This window comes from Agelaius phoeniceus, chromosome 5 (genome assembly GCF_051311805.1).
Source record: "Agelaius phoeniceus isolate bAgePho1 chromosome 5, bAgePho1.hap1, whole genome shotgun sequence".
Lineage (NCBI taxonomy): Eukaryota > Metazoa > Chordata > Aves > Passeriformes > Icteridae > Agelaius > Agelaius phoeniceus.
Genome location: NC_135269.1, coordinates 44,891,430 through 44,912,920, shown reverse-complemented (window position 1 = coordinate 44,912,920; position 21,491 = coordinate 44,891,430). Strand labels below are relative to the sequence as shown.

At 37.0% G+C, this 21,491-nt stretch overlaps 1 protein-coding gene and 1 long non-coding RNA gene across 3 annotated transcripts in view; both read right to left on the bottom strand.

Annotated features, from left to right (window-relative positions):
• Positions 1 to 3,464: 3,464 nt before the first annotated feature.
• On the bottom strand, positions 3,465 to 7,661 carry LOC143694148 (uncharacterized). Its single transcript, XR_013182441.1, has 2 exons — positions 5,453 to 7,661; positions 3,465 to 5,421 (listed from the first exon to the last, which is right to left on the bottom strand). It is a non-coding gene; the product is annotated as an uncharacterized LOC143694148 (long non-coding RNA).
• Positions 7,662 to 9,672: 2,011 nt separating this feature from the next.
• The window catches only part of GXYLT1 (glucoside xylosyltransferase 1), a 29,268-nt gene continuing 17,449 nt past the window's right edge, over positions 9,673 to 21,491 (bottom strand). For both annotated transcript variants that reach the window (XM_054631406.2, XM_054631405.2), the window contains 5 exons: positions 20,969 to 21,094; positions 19,913 to 20,164; positions 14,511 to 14,634; positions 14,022 to 14,194; positions 9,673 to 11,557 (listed from right to left, as the gene is read on the bottom strand). In XM_054631406.2, the coding sequence (XP_054487381.2) occupies positions 11,396 to 11,557; positions 14,022 to 14,194; positions 14,511 to 14,634; positions 19,913 to 20,164; positions 20,969 to 21,094 (837 nt within the window). In that variant the 3' untranslated portion in view covers positions 9,673 to 11,395. The remainder of the gene's footprint in view (positions 11,558 to 14,021; positions 14,195 to 14,510; positions 14,635 to 19,912; positions 20,165 to 20,968; positions 21,095 to 21,491) is intronic.

Genomic DNA, 21,491 nt, shown 5'->3' with positions numbered 1-21,491 from the left:
AGATTTATTGCGTTCCAAGGGAAACGGATAACCGAAAGGAAAGAGAGAGGGGTTGCAGCAGCTTATAAGGAGGGAGGGAGACAGGGGAGGAGTCAGTCCTTGGATGAATAGGGTTTCAGAAGGGAGTGGGATACAAAAGATTGACTTAGGGAGAACACCAATGGGGATAACTTGAGGGTGGGGCCCCAGTCCCTGAGCCAATCACTCGACGCTCAAGCTGGAAGTTCCTAGAGAGAAGGGTGGGAGCACCGAGTGACGGACAGGGCACCGGGGAGGGATTTGAGAAAGGGTACATTAGTCTCCAAGGCAACTGGGGAGGAGTTGGGATAACTGGCAGCACAAGGGAGGGAGGGGAGAACCATGGCAGAACCATTACATGATAGGGGGAACAGAACAGTCCAACCTATACAGACACAACACAACAAGCCACAAAACCTAAGAGATGTGTTTGAGTAAAAGTTCATGAACTCAATTTGTTTGAGTTATCCAAAATGAAACCGAGAAGTTATTTGATTGCTGCATTTAAGTATCACCACAAGGAGAAACTGCAGCATATTAAGAATCTCTTTACCCCAGTGGGGAGATGCATAAAAAGGATCCATGGCTGAAACCTAATGCCAGAAAAAATTCAAATGAGACATGAGGAACACGCTCATCACTGTGAGAGCAATGAACCATTGCAACAAACAGGCAAAGAGAAGCATCTTCTTTCTTTATGCACTCAGACCAGGACTGGACATTTCTCAGAAAGGCATGGGCTAGCTGGACACAAGTTATCCTTTGGTCGAATAAATTACTGGGTTCATTACAGCTGTAACAGGGAGAAATTTGATGGCCTGTGATATATGACTGATGAGATTAGATGAACCATCATCCTCCCCGCCATGGCCAAACTTTATTAATTGATTTATCAGTGCTTTATGCTGCCATCCACTGCTAGGGTATCTGAACACTTTCATACTAAATCAATAGCAAAATGCTTAATGGACTTCAAGGAGCTTCTGACACATCTACTTTCAGGACTAAAACTAATTAAGGGAGGATTTCTGAAGAGGTCAGAAGGTCTGTATTTATCCTTCTTGTTGAAGACTGTATTATTGTATGTCCTTTGTGCTTATGGGATATTTTGAAGCATATTTTGAGCCAGTAATTTCAGTCAGGCACAGTACTGCTAAATGGTTCTGTTTAGGAAACTCAGTTCAGTTTGTTTTCTCTAATGCCTGCCAGGGTGCCAGTGGATGTCATGACAAAACTCTCTGCATTTTCCAGTGCTGTTTAGGGTAATGGACACTTGCTTTACTGACACAAAAAATAAATTTGCATCATCAGAAAGTTATAATTTAGATGAAAATGAAGAGTGCTGGTATACACAAGGCACCACATAAACATGCTCCTCTAAAAATTACACCTTTTCAGAGACACAAAACTATTCTATGCAGAGAACAAGTACTTTCACTTCTAAGAGGTATAAAGTTATGGTGTAGGATGTGGTGTTCTCAAAATACATATATTTGCAAAAAGGTATTAATTGCACTTGGTCTCTAGAATTTATAAAACTAGTTAAGTTTATTTTGTGCAAATAAATAAAAATTCTTGATGCCTTATTTGACAAATGTATGCTAATAAAGTGAGTCTAATTTAAATAATAATTAATAAGTAATTAATTTATAAACTGCTTGAGGTCTAGCACATAAAAAAACCCTGTGAATTTGCTAGCTGCTTCATTTTTCTTACAATAGAAAACTGTTAATGCTTTATTCTTCAAGTTAAATCAATTTTCATTAATTACACCCTATCCTTCTGGGCAAAGAATAATCAAAATAGGCAAAATAGGATTACTGCAAAAATAAGATATTGATCTAGTTTTTAAGCAGTATCCTACCATCACTAACTTTTGCTCAGTTTATTCAATGTTTTTATGGACCAGTGAAGAAGGTACTTCTCAAAATCCTGTGTGCTTCAATGGGCTATTTGCAGCTGTTAATTTTTCAGCCAGAAACATTTTATACACTGCACACTCTATTGCATTCAGCAATCCCTCTAAAACTTTGTTTGGGCCTTTTGAAGTCATAAATCAATTTCCTCTCCTTGTACCTTCACAGAAAGAAGAGCTGATTGAAGATTGCTTCTTCCTTGGAGGTCATGCAGCACGTACAGGAGCAGGGCACAGACCAAGCCCTCCTGTGACACCAGGTGCCCTGGCAGCCAGGTGCTCAGCTGCTCTCAGAAGCCCAGCTGAGCCTGCCTGCCTCAGGCAAGCAGAATGGCTCAGATCACCTCCTTTCAATCGTAATGGCCTCAACAGCCAAGCTTTCTTCCTGAAAGCACACCTCTGGTAAAAAGCCTTTATCTCTACAGCAAAATAAATATGGCTACAATTTTGTAATAGTCAATACAAAGCTGAAAGGGAAACTGTTGCGGTGTGATGCAATATCCTGTTTTAGCTATACCAGTTCCTCCTTCAGGATTGCCAATACCTTCTCCCTTCCCCTCCCCTTGCCTCCTGCTGAGAGGTGTCTGTCAATCTCAGTAGGCCAGCAAGGCCATCGTCTGATTGGCAAAGTTCAAAAGATGCCTCTCAGCCCTGGGGACAGTTGGGCCATCCAAGTGTCATTGTCCCCTGAGCCTTCCCCTCTCCTACCTGGTTGGTGCCTCACCTACCCCTTCCCCTCCCCCTCTCCCTGGGCTTAAAAGACATGGGACCATGCGGTTGGGATTCTGTTGGAGCTGTTAGAAGATTCAGAGATCTGTGACCATGGGATAAAACTCTGGTTTAAACCTCCAGCAGAATCAGTCTCCTATTTCCCTTCACCATCATCTGAAGCCTTTCCCCCAGAGGTAAAACTGAGTTCCTGCATGCCTGTGCCTGTTTCAAGTGCCAGCTGCAACATCCAGCCAGCCAGGGGTGTCTCTGAGGTGAAAACTATCTCAGTTGCTGCCCCTGGTCAAGCAGCAAGGGCCAGAGGAGCCCAGGCACGTTCCACCCGGTAATATTGGGATCTTATCTCAATAGGAAACTCAGTTTATTCCCCAAGTTCCAATGAAGAAACACACAGCACTGCTTCTGCACTACACTGGGTCAAGAACAGGCTTAGGTGCCCAGACATGGTGCTCTTGCAGTAGCTCTGTGGAGAAAGCAGCATGCCTGCTCCAGGGAACCCTTCTGGCTTGAACTTGTACAGTCACCTTGGCACAGGACACAGTCCTGAAAGCACAGTTCTGCATCCTGGTGGCAGAACACATTCAACTGCCAGGGAGATCCAGAAAGATCAGAGAGGTACAGTGACACCAGCTCCTAGAGAAGACAAGCAGCAAGCAGACTGGAGGGTAGTGAAGAAAGGAGACAAACCAGGAAGAACAAGCAGAAAGGATGACAGGAAGTAAACCCCCAATACATCAATTGTACCCACAAGACTGATGAATAATATCAAATCAAAAAACAAACATACATAACACACTTTGGGTAGCAAAATTGGGGGGTTTTATTTCTTGGGCTTAGATCTGCAATCCAAATTCACCTTGAATATTCATGGCATAAAAATGTAAAACAAAAGAATGTTACAAATTCTTTTTTTTTTTAATTTAAAAAATAGCAGTACCAGTGACTGGTCAGAGCTGCATTGAATACTTAAAGAAGTTTCATGAAATCCAATAGGGAAGCAGAGTTTCTTAGACATCAGCTGCCCAATGAGACACAATAGGTCAGGTCAGCATTATAAGGCTAAAACATCAGCTTTAACTAAATTTGATTTCCTAGTCTTAAATCATTAGTTGAAACAGATTATATTGCTTTAATTTTCTTGGAAGCCTAAAAATCATGCCCTAAATACTCATAAATTCAACCACAAAGATTTGCATTTTAGGATAACTTCTACATCTACTTTTGTATTCCAAAGCTATTCTTATAAATATCACATACCGATTTAATGTGAATTACTCTAGTAAAATGTGTACAGAAATGACTGGCAGAACATTAACATTCATAAGACATAGAGGAAGAAATGGATCTTTGTACCCAGATTATAATTCTGAAAATGAGGGCATGATATTAAATGACCCAAAGGAAGAACAGGAGGGAAAGCGACCTCCCAGAATATGAAGGTATTAGAAAATGATAATAAATTGCCCATCTCAGTTTAATAATTTAATACAAGCTGCAGAAAGTAGAAAGGCCACTTAGGAAGGCACAAAAAGCATTTTTAGCTATCAGTGTTCTATGCCAGTAATGAGAAAATTAAAGACAGCACAATCTAGCAGCACTTCTCCAAGTGGTGAGAAAGCCACAGGTAAGCCCCAAGTTTGCACTCTGTGGCCTTAGAGAGGTCTGAAGTGCAGAAACAACTCCTAGCAAACAAACTTCACACTCTCTTTTCTCCCATTGCAAAATTCAGCTTGGTTTCAGGTGAACATTTATTAAAGCAAAATCCCAAATGTTTGCTTTGCTCTAAGGAGACAAATCAATAAATTATCTGTGGAAAAGAGGGAAGGGGAATTTGAGTGAGACTATTAGTTCAACAGGTACCTTGAAAAGTAGTCATAACACTTACAGACAATAGGGTTATATTATATGCTAAAGGCTTCTAATATGCTTTCAGAATATTACATGCCTGTATTTTTGAAGTTTAGCATTCTTAAAAGAGCAACAAAACTGTATCAGACTTGAGAAGTCCTGCTTTTGTAGACTTGTTCTGGTAAAAGAGAACAAGGAAACTGTCCTGATGTCTAATCTATGAGTATGGCCTATGACCCATGTTCCTAAATGAGGGTGTTAAAGTGCAAATCTCTGGCTTTGACCCAGACTCTGAAATTAGGGTTAGTTGTTGGTTTTCAAGAGTCATGTGGAATTCAAAAACAACAGGCCAGGAACTAACAAGGAGATACAAATAACTGCATTATTTCCCCTCCCCTTTCAGCATGACCATTGAGAAACAAATAAAACTAGTACAACAATACAGCAGCAAGGGGGAAGTTATTCCTAGTTTCAGAGAGTTTAGATAGGGTGATAATAAGGATCTACAGTGACAAGTTACAGTTCTTTTCCTTGAAATTCACAGTAAACAAGGAATCAGTCTTTTAAGAATTATCTGCCCATCCCTCCACATAAGGGGCTGACACAGGGAAAAGTCAAATCATTTGATGAACAAAGGACACTAACCCTTACATCCACCAAATCAGAAATTATATTCAAGGATAGAGAACTATTTCAAAATTGTTAACTGTATCTCAGAAATCTGTAATTATCTAGCTCCTGTTGTGAAAAATTGTGCATTCCTTGTTATCTCTCTATTTTATTCCTATGGATTACCTGGAAACTTGTTGTCATCTTATTGCAAAGCTCCCCTATCTTCTCAGTAATTTCTCATGGGCATCTCCTCACAGCACTGACTCCTTCATCCTCACAGCACAGCCAACAAACTCCAACTCTCTTCACAGCACAGCCAACAAACTCCACGTCTCTCCTCACCCAGCTAACCCACTCTTTTGTAGCACTCGTCCTTATTGGACACAGCTGTGGCCTGCTAAGGGCAGGCCTGTTCCTAATCTTTGGTGATTAGTGCAGCTGCAACTCCTCAGGTGTGAGACTGCCTTCTGCACTATCTTTATTTTCTTCCATTCTATCCCTCCACAGAAACTGAAACAAGGAAATTAAATAAAAGATGGACACCTCGGAGCAGTCTTCTGGTACCTGAAGGGGGCCTACAAGAGAGCTAGACAGGGACTTTTTACAAAAGCTTTAGTGACAGGATTAGGGAATGGCTTTAAACTGGAAGAGGGAAGGTTTAGATTAGGTATCAGGGAAAGAATTCTTTACTGTGAAGATGGTGAGATGCTGGAACACGTTGCCCAGAGCAGTTGTAGATGCCCCATCACTGGAAATGTTCATGGCAGGTTGGATGGGGCTTTGAACAAGTTGGTCTAGTGGGAGGTGTTCCTGCTTGATGAAGGAGTTGGAGCTTGATGAGCTTTAAGGTCCCTTCCAACCCAAACCATTCTGTGATTGTATGATCTGTAAGTGGAAATAGACTGGGTCCTTGGGTTGTACAACTAAGGTGGCACCCAGATATAGGAGAAGCATTTAAAATCCAGATCTAACAGAACTGATGGTCATTGCTTGGATTAAAGAAACTTGAAATCATATGGATGGAGTAGGCAGGCACCAGCCTGCATGTACCCTAAGAGAACAGATATTCAGGGAAGAAACTACCAGATGATCACTCAAGGAACATAATGACTTTACTGATCACTGCAAACTTCCTCCTACCTGAACATCATCAAATAGCAGTCTGAAGAAAAAGAAAAAAATAAAACCCAACCACAGCAGGGATACAGGTCCTCCTTTAATTACAGGTTTCTGCAAAGAGACCTGTAATAATACCTCCTGCAATTTTTATAAGCATTCAAATGAAAGAAGAGCTTAGTGATTATCTTTTAAAAGCAGTGCAGGGAAAAGGCAGAAGGGAGCATAAAGAAGCCCTGCAGAAATTTGCAAGCAAATATACAGGAAGATGCACATTCATAAGTTTAAATGAGGACTCTCTCAAGAATTGACTGCAGCTGTGCATAAAGCAACCACAAAACTGAAGAGACACAACTGAATTTTAACACAAGAATTTCCAATTACTCAATATCCCTTCAAGAAACTTAAAATTTTAATAGGCCCACGAAGGCTTGGAAAGGCACAGGAGACAAACATATCTTAAATTTCATGACAACTTTGCAGGACAAGCTGTTCTTGTATAGATCTACTAAATGGTTACAAGAGAGAGATTTTGAGAACTACTTTAAAATGAGACTTCCTCCTCACTTCCTGAAGTGGAAAATTCACTATTACCTCTGTAAACATCTTCTGTTTTGAAACCTGAGTAATAGTTTTGAATACTCTACTAGGATTACAGCGCAACTGTGAGGCAACCTGCATTTCTATAGGAAATTATCCTGCATTATTTAAGACTTGGCAGTTGAATACAGAAAAAGCAAGCTGTCAAATGTTTCTCTGTAGTGTTAGAAAGATCAAACATTTTTTGTTTTCCCAAGGGAACCTTAGTTATTTTTTACTCACTGGGTTTATGCTTTGCCCATTTGGAAAACTTGAGCAAATAACTTGGCTGTTATTTGTGCAAAACTCTGTACGAATTTCAGTTATTCTTCTCAAATGTACAGAAAAATGCAGCTGAACTTCCAAAAAAGAAACAGAAGATATTCAAAGAGATTAGAAATAAAACAGTAAAGTCACTTCTAAGTTCCTGTGCATAGAAAAATGCTCAGACTGACAGCAAGAATGCCATAAGACAGATACAAGATCTTTCACAAGATCCATGGTGATGAGAAGTACCTTCCCACTACTTCCTACTTCTACTGTCCCTGCTGCAGAAGAATCCACTTCCTGCTAATAGAAGTCACACATTCACATTACAGTTCTCTGCAACTTATTTTAACACAAAAAATCGCTGGAGCTGTTTCAACTGCCATCTATTCACAAAGTAGGAAAGTGGGTAGGAAAGCCACAATAACTATTATAATCACATTAGCTACCATGAAAGAGAGTGTTAAAATAGTAACTACTCAAAAAATTGATAATTTACTTTAAAAATCTTGACAAAAAGCCTATACATTCATTTTAATTACACATGAATATTCCACTTAGTCAAGTAAAAAAATAAATCATAACAATTGATTTATTGTTATGATATTGTTATATATTATGATATATATTATTGTTAAACCTGTTTGCTAGTTGAAAATCCTTCAATTTGAACCAGAAAACAGACAATGAAAAATAACTTAAGCTTTCTAAGGAGTGGAAGTTCTACATATGTCTATACATTTGGAGACACCTTTATAAACCAGGCAGAAGAAACCAGAAGTCTAGTGTTTTCCTACAGCTGAAGTTAGTGCTGAGTTTCACCCCATTTAATCTGCCACAAACACCATGACAGCCATAAATGCGAGTTAATAAGCAGCAGTAATTCATTGTATTTCCACTCCAAAAAAGAGCCCAAGAATGCACATACAGCTAACACATTACACCTTCAGCTATACCTCTGGCATGTTCTGCTCCTAAACCTTCCAAGCAGACCCAGACCATATCCTACTCCCACCACTAGATTGCAGCGACTTTCTTTTCCATGCTGTGTAGATAGAAGTATAATTTGGGAGGAGGAAAAGGAAGAGAGCTGGCTTCTAATCATCCTGTTATGTAAAATGTACAGATGGAAGTGTGGAAAGCCTGAATGGCTGGAGTATGTCTGGTATGGAGAGAAATCTGATACAAATCAAGAAATACAATGACAGCTCAGTTTTCCAATCAGCATTTTGCCAGAAGTTTACAGCTTGACCAAATTTAGGTCAAAACCAGCATAAGGCAACTCCATTCTCTTTTGAAATATGTTTAAAATAAGAATAACAAAAAATATTTCCCCCCTCCCCCAATCTGCTTTCTTTATCATTCTAAGCTCAAACCAAAAGCTTTCCAAAACCAATTCAACTGGCATTAAAGGTTACCACAGTCTAAATTTCAGCAAAAGTACAAATAACTGGACAGACATTTTCATAAAGCTTATGCAGCCTTAGTAACTGGCAGTGGCACAAGCACCACACACAAGGGTATTTCAGTCCCATGAAGGGACAGCTTGCTTTTCATATTGTCTACAATGAGTGACAGAAGTTCATCCAAATAAGATATTAACATCTTCACACAGATCTCTTTGCCATGAGACTGTGATCCCTTTGGAAGAGACAGAATAAGGTACCATGACATAGAGACTAATCAAGCATGAGGAAGACAGATTTATCTTCAGTTAAACTGAATGTGTATTTCCTGATAATTATATTTTTCTATCAAACTTTACACTTTATAATAACTTTATAACAAATAAATCATTAAAAATTTGATTCCTAAAGGTCTGTAATTTGTTAGTACTCACTATGTAGAAGAAGCAATGCTTGTAAAACTAGAGAGACAAGAATTCCCAAGCTGGATGTAAGCTCTACACTTCTAAGCATCTAAACTTACAAATCAGGTATCCAAATGTTTTGGAGCATAACTGGTTTCTATCACATTATCTGGATTCCCAGTCTTTTTAGTGTCTCTAAATGTTTCCCTTATAAGCCAGATTTGGGTTTTTGTTTGTAAAAGTAGGTTGTTTTCCTAAATTTAAAACACAAGGATTAGAGAACTAAAAATGTAGTTGAAACAGACAAATACTCTGCAGAATTACTTAATGGAAGCTTTCTGCATTTTTTAAAACTTTTCTAAAGTGTTCATGAGTGTTACCTGGAGGTGAACTGAGATGAGCTGTTTTCATTTCTATTAAAAAAATTAGTCAAAACGTATGGCACAAGACCATTCTGCTATTTGTAATATGGTAAGTAAACATTTCTAGTTATAAGCACAAAGTAAGAATTTTTGTGCTACAATAAGCATCAAAATTAATTCTTTTTGTTCTACTCCACCATAAAATTTGAAATTCAAGTGGAAATATTGCTGCTAAGGTCCACATTCCCCTTTTATTCTTAAATGGTCCATTAGGTTTTAAGAGTATCTTGACATGTCTTCAACACACTTAAAATAAATTCAAAACTGAAAGTTTCTGCAAAGACAAGCACAAAAAGTCAAAAGATTTTTTTACATACAAACACAGAGTACAAGTAAAAAGAAAAGCTGAAGACAAATTGATACAAAAAATCAGTATTTATGTAAAAAAATAATGCACTGCATATTGTAAAATCAGTCAGTTACAGTATTCACCTTCACAGAGATTTCTACATTTTCAGGCTTCAAAAGGTTACACAGCAAGAAGAGATCTACACGAGAGGCAGACTGCTTCCTAGATTCCATCCCAAAAATTTATACCCTGAGCCTGCAGGGAAATTAGAAGCAGGATACAAACTCTGCTGACAGTGGAGTGTGTTCTTGTGCTGCTAAAGCATTTGCCCAGCTCACATGGATCTGGAAGTCAGAGCCAGTCTATCTTTTACAAGGAAACAGCTACAAAAATTAAGCTTCTAAAATGGGGTTGGGATGAAGGTGCAAGTCAGTGAGTGGATCCTCCAAGTTCAACACACAGGAACTGTCCTGGAATCCAAAAGCTCACTTTATCAAGACTTCATCTCACTTAGATAGGTTATCTAAGTTCATATATACTTTACAAATACATTTCATACCATGCAAGCTTAAATATTTAACTGTAACACTAGAATTCAGCCCTTCATGGTTTTCTCAGGAGAAAAAGTTTTTATTACTTAAACAGAAGGTTTTATTTTTTCACTAAGATAATTGGAGGAAATCTAATCCTTTCCTGTTGCAAATCACTATCACCCTATCAACAGTAATGCATTCATGTAGTTGAGGGTCTGCCCCAAAAGTATTTTAAAGCCATTTATTAAAAAAATATTATAACAGGATATATTCTCTAAAAAACCCCATCTACTACACAGTCTGATGAAGCATCAGAACTTGTACTACAGCTCTTCACTTTTAGGTACTACATACTCTATAACAATCATCAGGTAATAATTCCTAGTATGGAAATACAACAGCAACAGCTTTCCACTACTGGGCTTTTTTTCTACTTCCAAAATGCCCAATAAAGCTGCAAAACCATGAAATTTTTTAAAGTATTGTAAGACAAGCAACTTCAAACTGGATTTTTACTTAAAACCCCCTCAGTTCTGCTCTATCTTTTGGTGCTAATGGCTCTATAATGTTGAAACAATTTTTTTTTAATATAAAGTCTCTGTATTTACTACAGAGAAAACTAGTATCACATACTAATCCTTAATTTCTCAGAAAATCATATTTATAGTGTGCAGTTTACATCTGAGATAAACGAAACAAGATTGTCAAAACAGTACTTCAACATGTAAGAGATGAACATATAAAGGCACATACAGATTGTCAATGATTACAACACATTTCTTTGACAAGAGAATATTTTCTGCACTTGTAAACAGCTTTGTTTACATAAAGGCTCACACCTTTAAAGTGAGGTTAGTGCTGCTGACTCAGTTATTGCTACATTCACAGTTTAACAGAATTCTAGACAATATATGAGGTACACTCCCAAACAGTCATCTTCATTTCTTCCTTGTTGATTTATCATTAGATAATTGAATTATGCAGACTAAAATTACTGACCATTGGAGCCAGTAACACCCAAATCATCAGATATGAGACAAACATTAGCACTGACTGAACTTCAGAAAACCAGAAAGTCACTGTTGCAGAAAAAAGTTCTTGCTCTTCATTACATGAATATTTTCTTCATTTTTATGTATGCTAGTAAACTTTTTTTCTGGGCACATTAAGAGCCCATTCAAGCTGTAATAGAATTCTTGCACCTTTTGATCAGCTATGTTAATTCAGTCTCTTGATGTAACGGCTAGGAGTCAAAAATCACCTTCCCTTTGATCTTCTGGCATACAAGTCTCTTACACTTTTTGTTAGCTGCTTTATGAATACTTTGTATACTCTTCCACAGTATGTGTGCGTGGTTTTCTGTAACTCCCGCTCTAGGGGCTGCAGCAGCGAATGAACCAGGTCATCTCCAAATGAATACTGAAAAGAGGTTAAGAAAATTTAAGGTTAATATGGAAGAGTGTCATTACTCAGAGGTATTAGAGTTTTATAAAAATTATTTTCAGCATCACATTTGCTGTCTATAGGTTTATTCCATGTTTTCAACAACTCACAAGTGTTTCTGAATGCAATAATTTAAAAACAACTCTAAATTACAAAAGTCTTCTCATGCTTTCAATAAACCTAAGAAGAAAGATTTCTGTTATGCTAGGCAAATGAACGTATTCAGACAGGCAAGGAGGAAATTTTTAAAAATACCTTACCCAATTGTCACAGCCATCTTTTCACTAAAAATCCTTTCTTTAGGATTTTTCCTTCTGAGAAGCTAAGAGGCCTCAGAGACAGAATGTAAACAATGGTTATCTGCTGCTGTGGAATGCAACAGGTCCACCTGTGATTGGCCCATCTTGGATGTTTATAATTAATGGCCAATCAAGGACTGAGCTATCTCGGACAGAGTCCGAGCCTTTGTTATCATTCTTTTCTATTCTTAGCCTAGTTAGCATCTGAGAAAACCTGTCCTTCTTTTTCTTTTTAGTATAGTTATAATGTAATATATATATATCATAAAATAATAAGCCTTCTGAACATGAAGTCAACATTCTCATCTCTTCCCTCATCCAAGAACCCCTGTGAACACAGTCACACCCAATTAAAAATTTACAACTCTAAAATGATTTCTGGATTTTTTTTTGTTGTATGGTGACTTTCTCAAATGACACATAACCTTTAAGTAATACAAGTCTTATCAAACTATAATGAAACAGCAGTATAAAAAGTGGTACTGACGTTTCATTAAATTGAATGATGGTCAAACACATACTATGTTTAATATGGGCATGAAATAAAGTTGTCATTAGCTCAACACTGCAATGTTTTTTATAAACAAATGCTAAGTTAAAACAGCATTTTGAAGTAACATAATTTTGTTCATCTTATTACCACTGAATCAGTAGTGGTTTACGTACTTTCTCTGACGCATCCACATATGAAATGGAATCATAAATAAAAGGAAATAATTTTTTCTTCTATTTTAGACAATGCTCAAAGGAAACAAAGAAATAATATTTTTATGGAAATACAATCACTTTCCCTGCAATGTATTCTCAGACCCCCAAAAGTACTTTTCTTCATTTTTATACCTGTATGACAATGTGTTATAAAGCAACATTAAAATATACTCTTGATTTTTGTAGGTTATACACACACACTAGCATGCTGCATTAAAATGTGCATCAGTGCTAAGTTTTACAGCTCTTCAGTGAGTATACTGATTTAGTGATAAATGCTTCATTAGATGACTTATTTGCAGAATGAAAAGAAGTCATTTTGCTTAGTATTTAAAGGAACAGCAACATATTAATACACTGGAATTTCTGGAAATGGTCAAAACATAGTATATAAAAAAAAATTTTACAATCTAAATCTAGATACAATTAGGTATTAAAGTGTTGCAGTAAATACACACAAACTTTGGGAAGAAGGGATTTTTTTCTGCACTTTAAAATCTCCAAAAAAAATGAAGTTTCTGGTGATGGCTTATTCAGATATCATGGAGATAAAGATTGTCCCTCTCTATTCTGCACTGGTGTGGCCTCACCTTGACTAAGTAGTGCATGCAGTTTTGGTCACAATGTAAGGATATAAAGCTATTAGTGTCCAAAGGAGGACCAAAGATAGTGAAGGGCCTCGGGGGAAAGCATGTGAGGAGTGGCTGAGGTCACTTGGTCTGATCAGCCTGGAGGAGACTGACGGGAGACTTCACTGCAGTTACAACTTCCTTCTTAGGGGAAGAGAAGGGGCAGACACCAATCTCTGCTCTCTGGTGACCAGTGAGAGACAGGACCTGAGGGAATGGCCCGAAGTTTTGTCAGGGGATGTTTAGGTTGGGTTTTCAGAAAAGGTTCCAGAAGAGGGTGGCTGGGCACTGGAAGAGGATCCCCAGAGAAGTGGTCACAGCATGAAGCCTGGCACAGTGCAGGAAGTCTTTGAACAATGCTCTCAGGTTTATGGTGTGACTTTCAGGGATGGCCCCATGCAGGGACAGGTATCTGGATTTCAGTGATCATTGTCGGCACCTTCCTATTATTCAGATATTCCAAGATGTCCAAAAGCTCACAGAAACAATTCACCAGGTGATTTATTAAATAAATGAGAATAAAGCCTTTTAAATAAACACTGACAACTACAGGCATGGTTCTCGAATCCTAACCTAGATACAGTCTACACTCTGTATCAAACGATGTTCATCAAAACAGGAATTTACTGGAACTCCATCCAATCAATAAAAGAGAAAAAAGCAGGAAAACACTTGATGTTACTTAAAAGTGAAAAAATTACTTTGTTGCAATCAAGGTGAATATCAACATGCCTACAAAATACATTTACCACTATAGATAAACATACACGAAAGAATACAAAGTACAACGCAAAAATCACTTACATTTTTTATTGCTTCATAGACAGCCCTAAAAGTTGGTTGTTTATCATCGTGGTAAACACCTCTATTTCCATGAAGAATAAATATACCTTCTTCTTCAGCTGCCTTACAATTGCTTCCATAGATACAGTGGTCAGGCCGGTAATTCCATTGGCAAGGAAAGACATAAAGACTTTCTGTGTGGAAAAATGAGAGCCCTGGGTTAAGTATCAAAATTGTTTCAGGAAATAAACCAATATTTTCTTTGTTTATTTAGGACAGCTTTATAAATTTCTGTAAAGTTGTTTTGAAATCTAACAGTTCATTACACTCTAGCAAGCTCCAGCACTGTCTCAAATGCTTTCAGAGAACTAAGTAAGTGAATAGTCCCTTGAAGGCTTTTACCCAAAAGCCTGCTTATTGCATATTTTCCTGGATTTTTTTTCCTGGAGATTTTTTTCTATGGAAAAGATAACTTCACAGTGGTTAGGCTGAAAATCAATGTGGATTTACCTGGATTGTGAAAAAACATAATGTTCAATAGATCCTGATCACCCCATGTTATGTTCAGCTTGTATTTCTTCAGTAGTGGCATCAGAATTTCTCCCCATTGTAACCGGACTGGTGTCATATCATTCTGTTAAACAGAACAAAGCAAAACCACACACGTTCAGGACACTTACATCTATAGGGAAGGAAATGCCTTGTAGCTAGCACTGCAAAGGTACAAATCTCAAATGTATAGACAACTTCTTCCTTTTAAACCAACAACCCTGTCTAAAGAAATTCCTTACAGACATTTCCAATATGCTTTAGTTCCTAATGATCAACTTACCGAAAAATTTTCCTCTAACATCTCAAATCAAGAATTCTAAGAATAGCAAGGGATTTTTTATGCAGCAGTAGGATCTAACACCAAAACTGTGTTTAAGTCATGCAGCAAGTAGATGGGGAGTATTTAAATATCCACACGTCATGCGATTTCTCTCTTTTTCACAGAATTATAATATACACAGGTTCTAACGCTAACTGCAAAAATTCAAATCAGTTCAATATAAAATTAATTCTTAAATAGGTCCGAACACAGACAGAGAAAAAATACTGGCTACAAAGTAGCATACAAAAATACAGAAATCCTTCAAAGGTTTTCAGAAGTATTTTCATCAAGTTGAACTTATTTTTTTAGTTACTGAACTTGAATTTGCTCATCAACACGACAACTTTTCAGTAGCAAAAGTCAGTAAGAACCAAAACAACAGCTGATACCAAATTCCTGAATTCTTGATGTAGCAGAATCACTTCAAAAGACAAGGAGCTCTTCAAAGGTTCTGGTTGAGGAGCAGCTACTTGGAGTAAATTGGTCTACACTGAATTCCATGTTAACAAAGGGATTCAAATCTGCAGTTTAAATGGTTACATATTCTAAAGCTAATCTCTTATCTTTACAGCTTATTTAAGCTTTATGAAAAGGAACAAGGCTGCTCACTTTGTACTTCACAGTTTTGAGAGTGGGGATGGAATAGCAGTAAGTCCCATAGAGAGAAAATTCCTGAACAAGTATAAGCAATTTAACCTTGCTGCTTTTTAAGCAAGTTGCCAAAAGAAAAATTATATTAGAACTCCAGTGTCGTTTCAGATTTGCATACAGGAATATCATGTTAAGAGACAGGAGCAAAATACTCAGTTTGAGATGTACAGTATCAAAGACTTCTTTCTCTGTGCTTTACACTGACAAAGTAGAAAGTGCATAAAATTGCAGTTCAGCTTTTACTCTTCCCTCAGATCATTTCAGCCATCAAATATGAAGGGCTTTCAGAACTGAAGACTAAACCAAGAAATACTACAAGATTTCAGACAAGAATTAATACAAAAAAAGATCTATACCTTATATTATGCAAGAAGCCAAACAGAATATTACAGTCTCTCCTCTCCTAAAAAATTTATGATTATGATTTCCTGCAAGTATTCAATGAGCACAGGCATAAGAAATGCACAAGAAAATTCTTTGCCAGTAAGAATTATCATTAGATTCAATGCAAAGTGATTATATTAAATAAAACACAGGCTTTATTACTAAGCTAAACCCTTGCAAAAAAGCAAATAAATAGGACTGAATCACAGTCAGTAAAGATTACTCCCTCACCTGAAATTTGCAATTCCCAGAATACTGACCTAAGGTTTAAGTTTAGACAAAATGCTAAGAATTAAAAACAGAATTAAATTACCTCATTCATACCAGGCAAATGATGGTACAAGAATATACAATGACAAATACAGTTTTAGAGCAACACATAGAAATAGAAGTTTAAATTGTTTAAGTCATTATTTAATAGAATTTTCTTTCCACTTGCACAGTTTTAACAGCAGAGAAATCCAGAGGATATCCCAAGAAGGTGCAAAGCAGGTAAGAATGTGCATCACATAGCCAGATGTCTAGAAGCAATGCTACTTGACAAATAGTGCTGTCAGATTTAAGAACTGGAAATTGTAATATTTCCATAACCTTTGCATAAATAGAAAAGAGCTATATATTAATAAAACAGCAGTGATATACAATGACACCAGTGTATGAGCAAGGGAAACTACTTGAATAATTACTTGTTTCCCTTCTTTAAAATATTCCATTGCAAGGTGAAAGCCTGAGAAGTAGGATTCTGATAGAACTACTTTTTGGAAGTTACTCAAGTAAAAAAACTCAAAGAAAAAATATTACATTAATTTTAAAATGTCCAGAATATAAGCCTTCTCTCCAGTATTCTACAACATGCAAACAATGCTAGCAATTTGAGAAAAAATCCCCAAATGATAGTAGGCATTTCTGTGATGACATCACACTGATACAGCCAGGTTCTTAAGAACTCTCAAAACTCTAAGTTTATTTGAGCAGAAGAAAATGTGCAAGAAGAAAAAATATGGAGGAACATCAAAGTATTTTCTGACATTTTTGTTTGTTTAGCTTGGTCATTAATTATTTCTGTACCAGAAAACTGCTTGGCAAAGGCTGAAGTCAGACTCAAAAAAGCTGTCACATTTAGCCTTTACTTTTTTTAACTTCTAAGAAAATATAAAGCTGAGGAAAGGTTTTCAAATCACACAGCAATATCTAAACAAACTGCAGCTGTGTCCCACAAACAGCTGACCAATTTAAATTTCCTTAATGCCAAGGGAGAGCCAGCCCTCTGCCTTCTGTTTACATGATGCTGTTCTTACACTAAAAATGTAGTGCTAACACTTACTGCATGTTTATGTAAGCTGATATACTTCAATAACCCAGCAGAAGGTTTTCTTTTTTCTACTGTTAGCAAATTGAATTGAATCATAGAAAGGACCAAAAATCAAAGGCTACAACCAAGTAAATAAGAGAAGTAGGGATAAGAAGCTACTAAGAGACAGGAGCCTTCCTTTTAGAAGCAATTTGGTTTTTTGCAGGCTTACCATATTTCTTGAAACTACAGCCCTAAGCAACAATGAATGATAAAAAAAGTTGTAATGGTTTAGGTCATAGAAGCTCTCTGAACTTTGTTTCTTTTTTCCTAAAGCATAGCTGTGAACCTTTGCACACTCTATCTGAAGTTAATTTATTTGGGGCTTGTTTTATTTTCTAAGAGCTTGCTCCCCTCCTTGAGTGCGTGCATCTCAAGCATCAATAACCTTCTCAATAAATGTGATTGAAGTCATTCCTCTCTATTCACATTGCCTCACTGGTCCTTTTGTTTAAAAGCACCATACCTGTAGCATTTGCTATATCTCTTTTAAAAAAAATCTACATCTATATGTATACAAATACAAAAAAAGTCACCTACTATTACCTCTTCAATATCCTAAACAGTCTTGACTGCTTTACATTCCCATTTTCTAACTGCTGCTTAGCAGAGACAACATGTAGGCACTAACCATCAGAAGCTTCATTATGAATTCTAGCATCATGTGCAGTTATGCAGTATAATGAGCAGTACAATGCAGTATAATATTCAGTAACACATCTGTGCATGCACTTCTAGCTGTACACAAGCATACACACGTGTGCATTTAGTGCATGCATTTGTGCCGTACAGAGACTCCACACACAAGACAAATAAGATAGGACCAGAAGGAACAACATCCATTAGGCACCACTGACAGCCCAGGAGCTGGGATGCTTGTCTGAAATGGCCTGACACTCCTGAGAAGACTGAGGAGGCTTAAATAGGTAAGTGGATAAAAGATTACTTAATCCTGGAGCAGTACATGGAACTACAGGTTATTGCTACCCAGATGAACATTATAACCATTGGCTAAAATCTCTAGTTCTATTTTTTATTTATCCATCTTCTGGATCTTCCTGACTCTTAAAAATCAATGTGACAACAGAAGAAAGATGCTTAAAGGCCTCAAGCGGCTCAGCTTGTAATTTGGGCTACAACACACAAAGAACCCACAGTTTTAAATCCATAGCACTGGAGGAATATCCTGATCCAAAACTTTCACTTCAGATAAATGCTCTAGCTCTACAGTATCATGCAAAAAGGTCTATGGATATTTTTAAAAAGATAAAAAAACTCCCAGAACTCCTTGAAGAATTTGTTGAGCCTCCTGAAAGAATATAAACAAATTCACACCTTCCCATAACACAAGGAAGCATTTTCTAGTTCTACTGTATTTCACTGGAATAGTTAATGGGACACAACATCGAACTGGTTACCTGTAAGGTCCAAAAGCATCTGCAGTGTCACTGGCAAAGGGTATTAGGACAGCCCCTACCCCTGAATTTGGTCTATTTCTTTTCCAAAGGTTTGAGAATAGTCATTCCTTTGCTATCAGTCACAAGCAAAAGTCATACACTCTCAGGCCTACTGTGTATAGACTCAGATACACTAAGTTGTACTGAGAAGCCAAACCAGAATTCTGGCACAGAGTGAATAAAAGACCAACTTTATCTTAGTGTTTACCACACTGAAAATAAATCACTAGACAGAAATGCACTGCCAGAGCTTAAGATATAAACTTTTCTTCAATAAGTTTTCTTGGAGAAACTGCGGCCACTACAGCTACTATAACTCTACTTTTAGCTACAACTGAGATAATCCATTCTCCATTTCTCTTAAATTCTCTGAATTTTTTTTCAAGAAAAATACACAGCAAGAATGCTAGGATGAAAGCTGCTTATCACACTGGAAATGGGGGAGAATTAAGGTCTACTGCAAGTTTATATTGTTCCTCTCATGAATGCATCTTCCAGAAGCTTTTGACTGCATGATTATTTTTCCCTTATCAAACTTCTCTTAAACAGAGATGTACTTTCCCCCAAGCATAATCACACAACACTGCTTCTGTACTTGTGTTTCAAGTACATAAGAAAAAACTTCAAGTCTGAGAAGCAGTGACCATTTCTACTGGTGTGTGCATTGCTTCCATGCACGTAGTAGTAGCTACTTTAATGAAAAACTTCTTTGTCTACAAAAACTAGGACTTCAAAGCAAATAAAAAGATACTTAGGGTGATAATCACCTGGCTACAATGTAAAAGATCAAAATTTGGAAATCTTCTTTTCAACAACTTACTAAATGTTTTAGCACCACCTCCTGGTCATACAACCACACACATTTTACAAATTTACAATAACTGTTTTTCTGGGATGCCTGTAGTGAAGGAATAATGTGGGCATATGTATTAGCAAAAGTAACTTACAGCAAACTGTATTAAGTCAAAGGATCTCTCAGAACTATGAAAAAATAAATCAATCAAGCACACTTGAAATTAAAAGTCTTATAGTGAATGACATTTAAAAAATAGATACCATTTTAAACACAGTGTACTTTCAGAGCATTATTACAATTACAGAAAAAACATTTTGAAAAATACATATGAATATGAAACAGAAATAGAATTAAAAGATGGAAATTCACCAAAAAATGCAATTGTAGCAACACACATACCTTGAAATATTTTCTTCTGATACGTGTCATATTCATTAGCATGACTCCAGAATTAATTCCAGTTACTCCATAATAGGGATGTCTAGCAAATCGATTATACCACCCAATACGAGGCTCTTCATGTTCTGGTGCCATTGCAGCAATTTGTGTGGAGTTGAATTTTCCCAGAAAAGACCAAATATCATCAACGGGCCTCAAAAACAGGATGTCAGTATCAACATACAGTAGTGAATCCACATTTTTGAGGATTAACTGTGAGGGAAAGAAATTTAAAACCAAAATTTTAAGTTTTATTGAACTTCTCTTAATAAGACACAAGAAAGTTAAATTTTTGTCATATGCAAATAAATTCACTTTACACTGACAGATTGCAGTCAATAAATTTGTATCATTCCTTTTTCTCACATTTTAAAGAATTTCTGTAGAGGGAAATAACTTTCATATAGAACAGCATTACAAAAGTACTCATTCTACATTTTATATGTCAGGGCTCCTTAGGAGTAGGTGGAGGCCAGGTGTTACCCTAACAGGAGCTCCTCTCTGGCTCCTGCTCCCTTGCTTGCTCATGCAGCTGATCAAACAAGTGTTAAGAGCTCACCTCTGGGAGATAGCTGCCCTGGCTCTAATCCCCCAAGCATGAAGCACATCCTCTGAAGTGTCTTAGATGAGCACATGCACAAAACACTGGCAACAAGAGCCCATTTCTTGTCTCCCTTTCTCTAGGACTTCTCAGACCCATGCATACGGGAGACTTTCCAATGGAATGAGGAGATGAGGTGTGATAAATCCATCTCACCTCTGAGATGATGACATGACCTACACCTCTTTCTGAGGATACTGTGCCACAATGCATCAAGTGAGAAAAGGACTTTTATGCCATAGGGGACTACTGCCACAGAAGAATGTTAAATTCAGAGGACTTTTTCGGATGTCAAAAAAGTAACTTCAAGGAGTAGTGGTAGTTCTTCATTTAAAACCAAACAGAAATCAGATTAACAAGGACATTTGATGCTTCATTAACAGACTTCTGGACTGTCCTACAAGAAAGTAACTTACTGGCAAAAATAGTCTTTGTGAAGCACATGGTTTAAACAATTTCTTCCATTCTGCTGCACTCTCAGATGGAAATGTTATTGGATATATCGTGTAATTAACTTTTCCTTCATAGGGGAATTCTTCAAGCTATGTGAAAATAAGAAATCACAAAAATTACTTCAATTCTGTAACAAAAAAAAATCAAATCGCTATTCAAATTGATACTTGAGCACAAGTGCAATGCCTCTTTTCTACAATAGAAATCCAAGAATTTGTTAGCTAATCAAAAGACTTGAACAAAAAGTGGCACCTGCAAGCCACTGTGAAGAAAACACATCACATCAGATCACATGCAAAAGGAAGAGGAAGCAAAGTAAATTACTATTTATAAAAGTAAGTATATTAATTAAAACTCTTCCTCTCTTAACAACTTACCATGGAACAAATACCACTGAACTATTTCCAAATTTAATCTTACTCCATTTTTGACACAGCTACTGTTTGCATAACAGTGTATATAAATTAGCATGTGTAACATACTAAA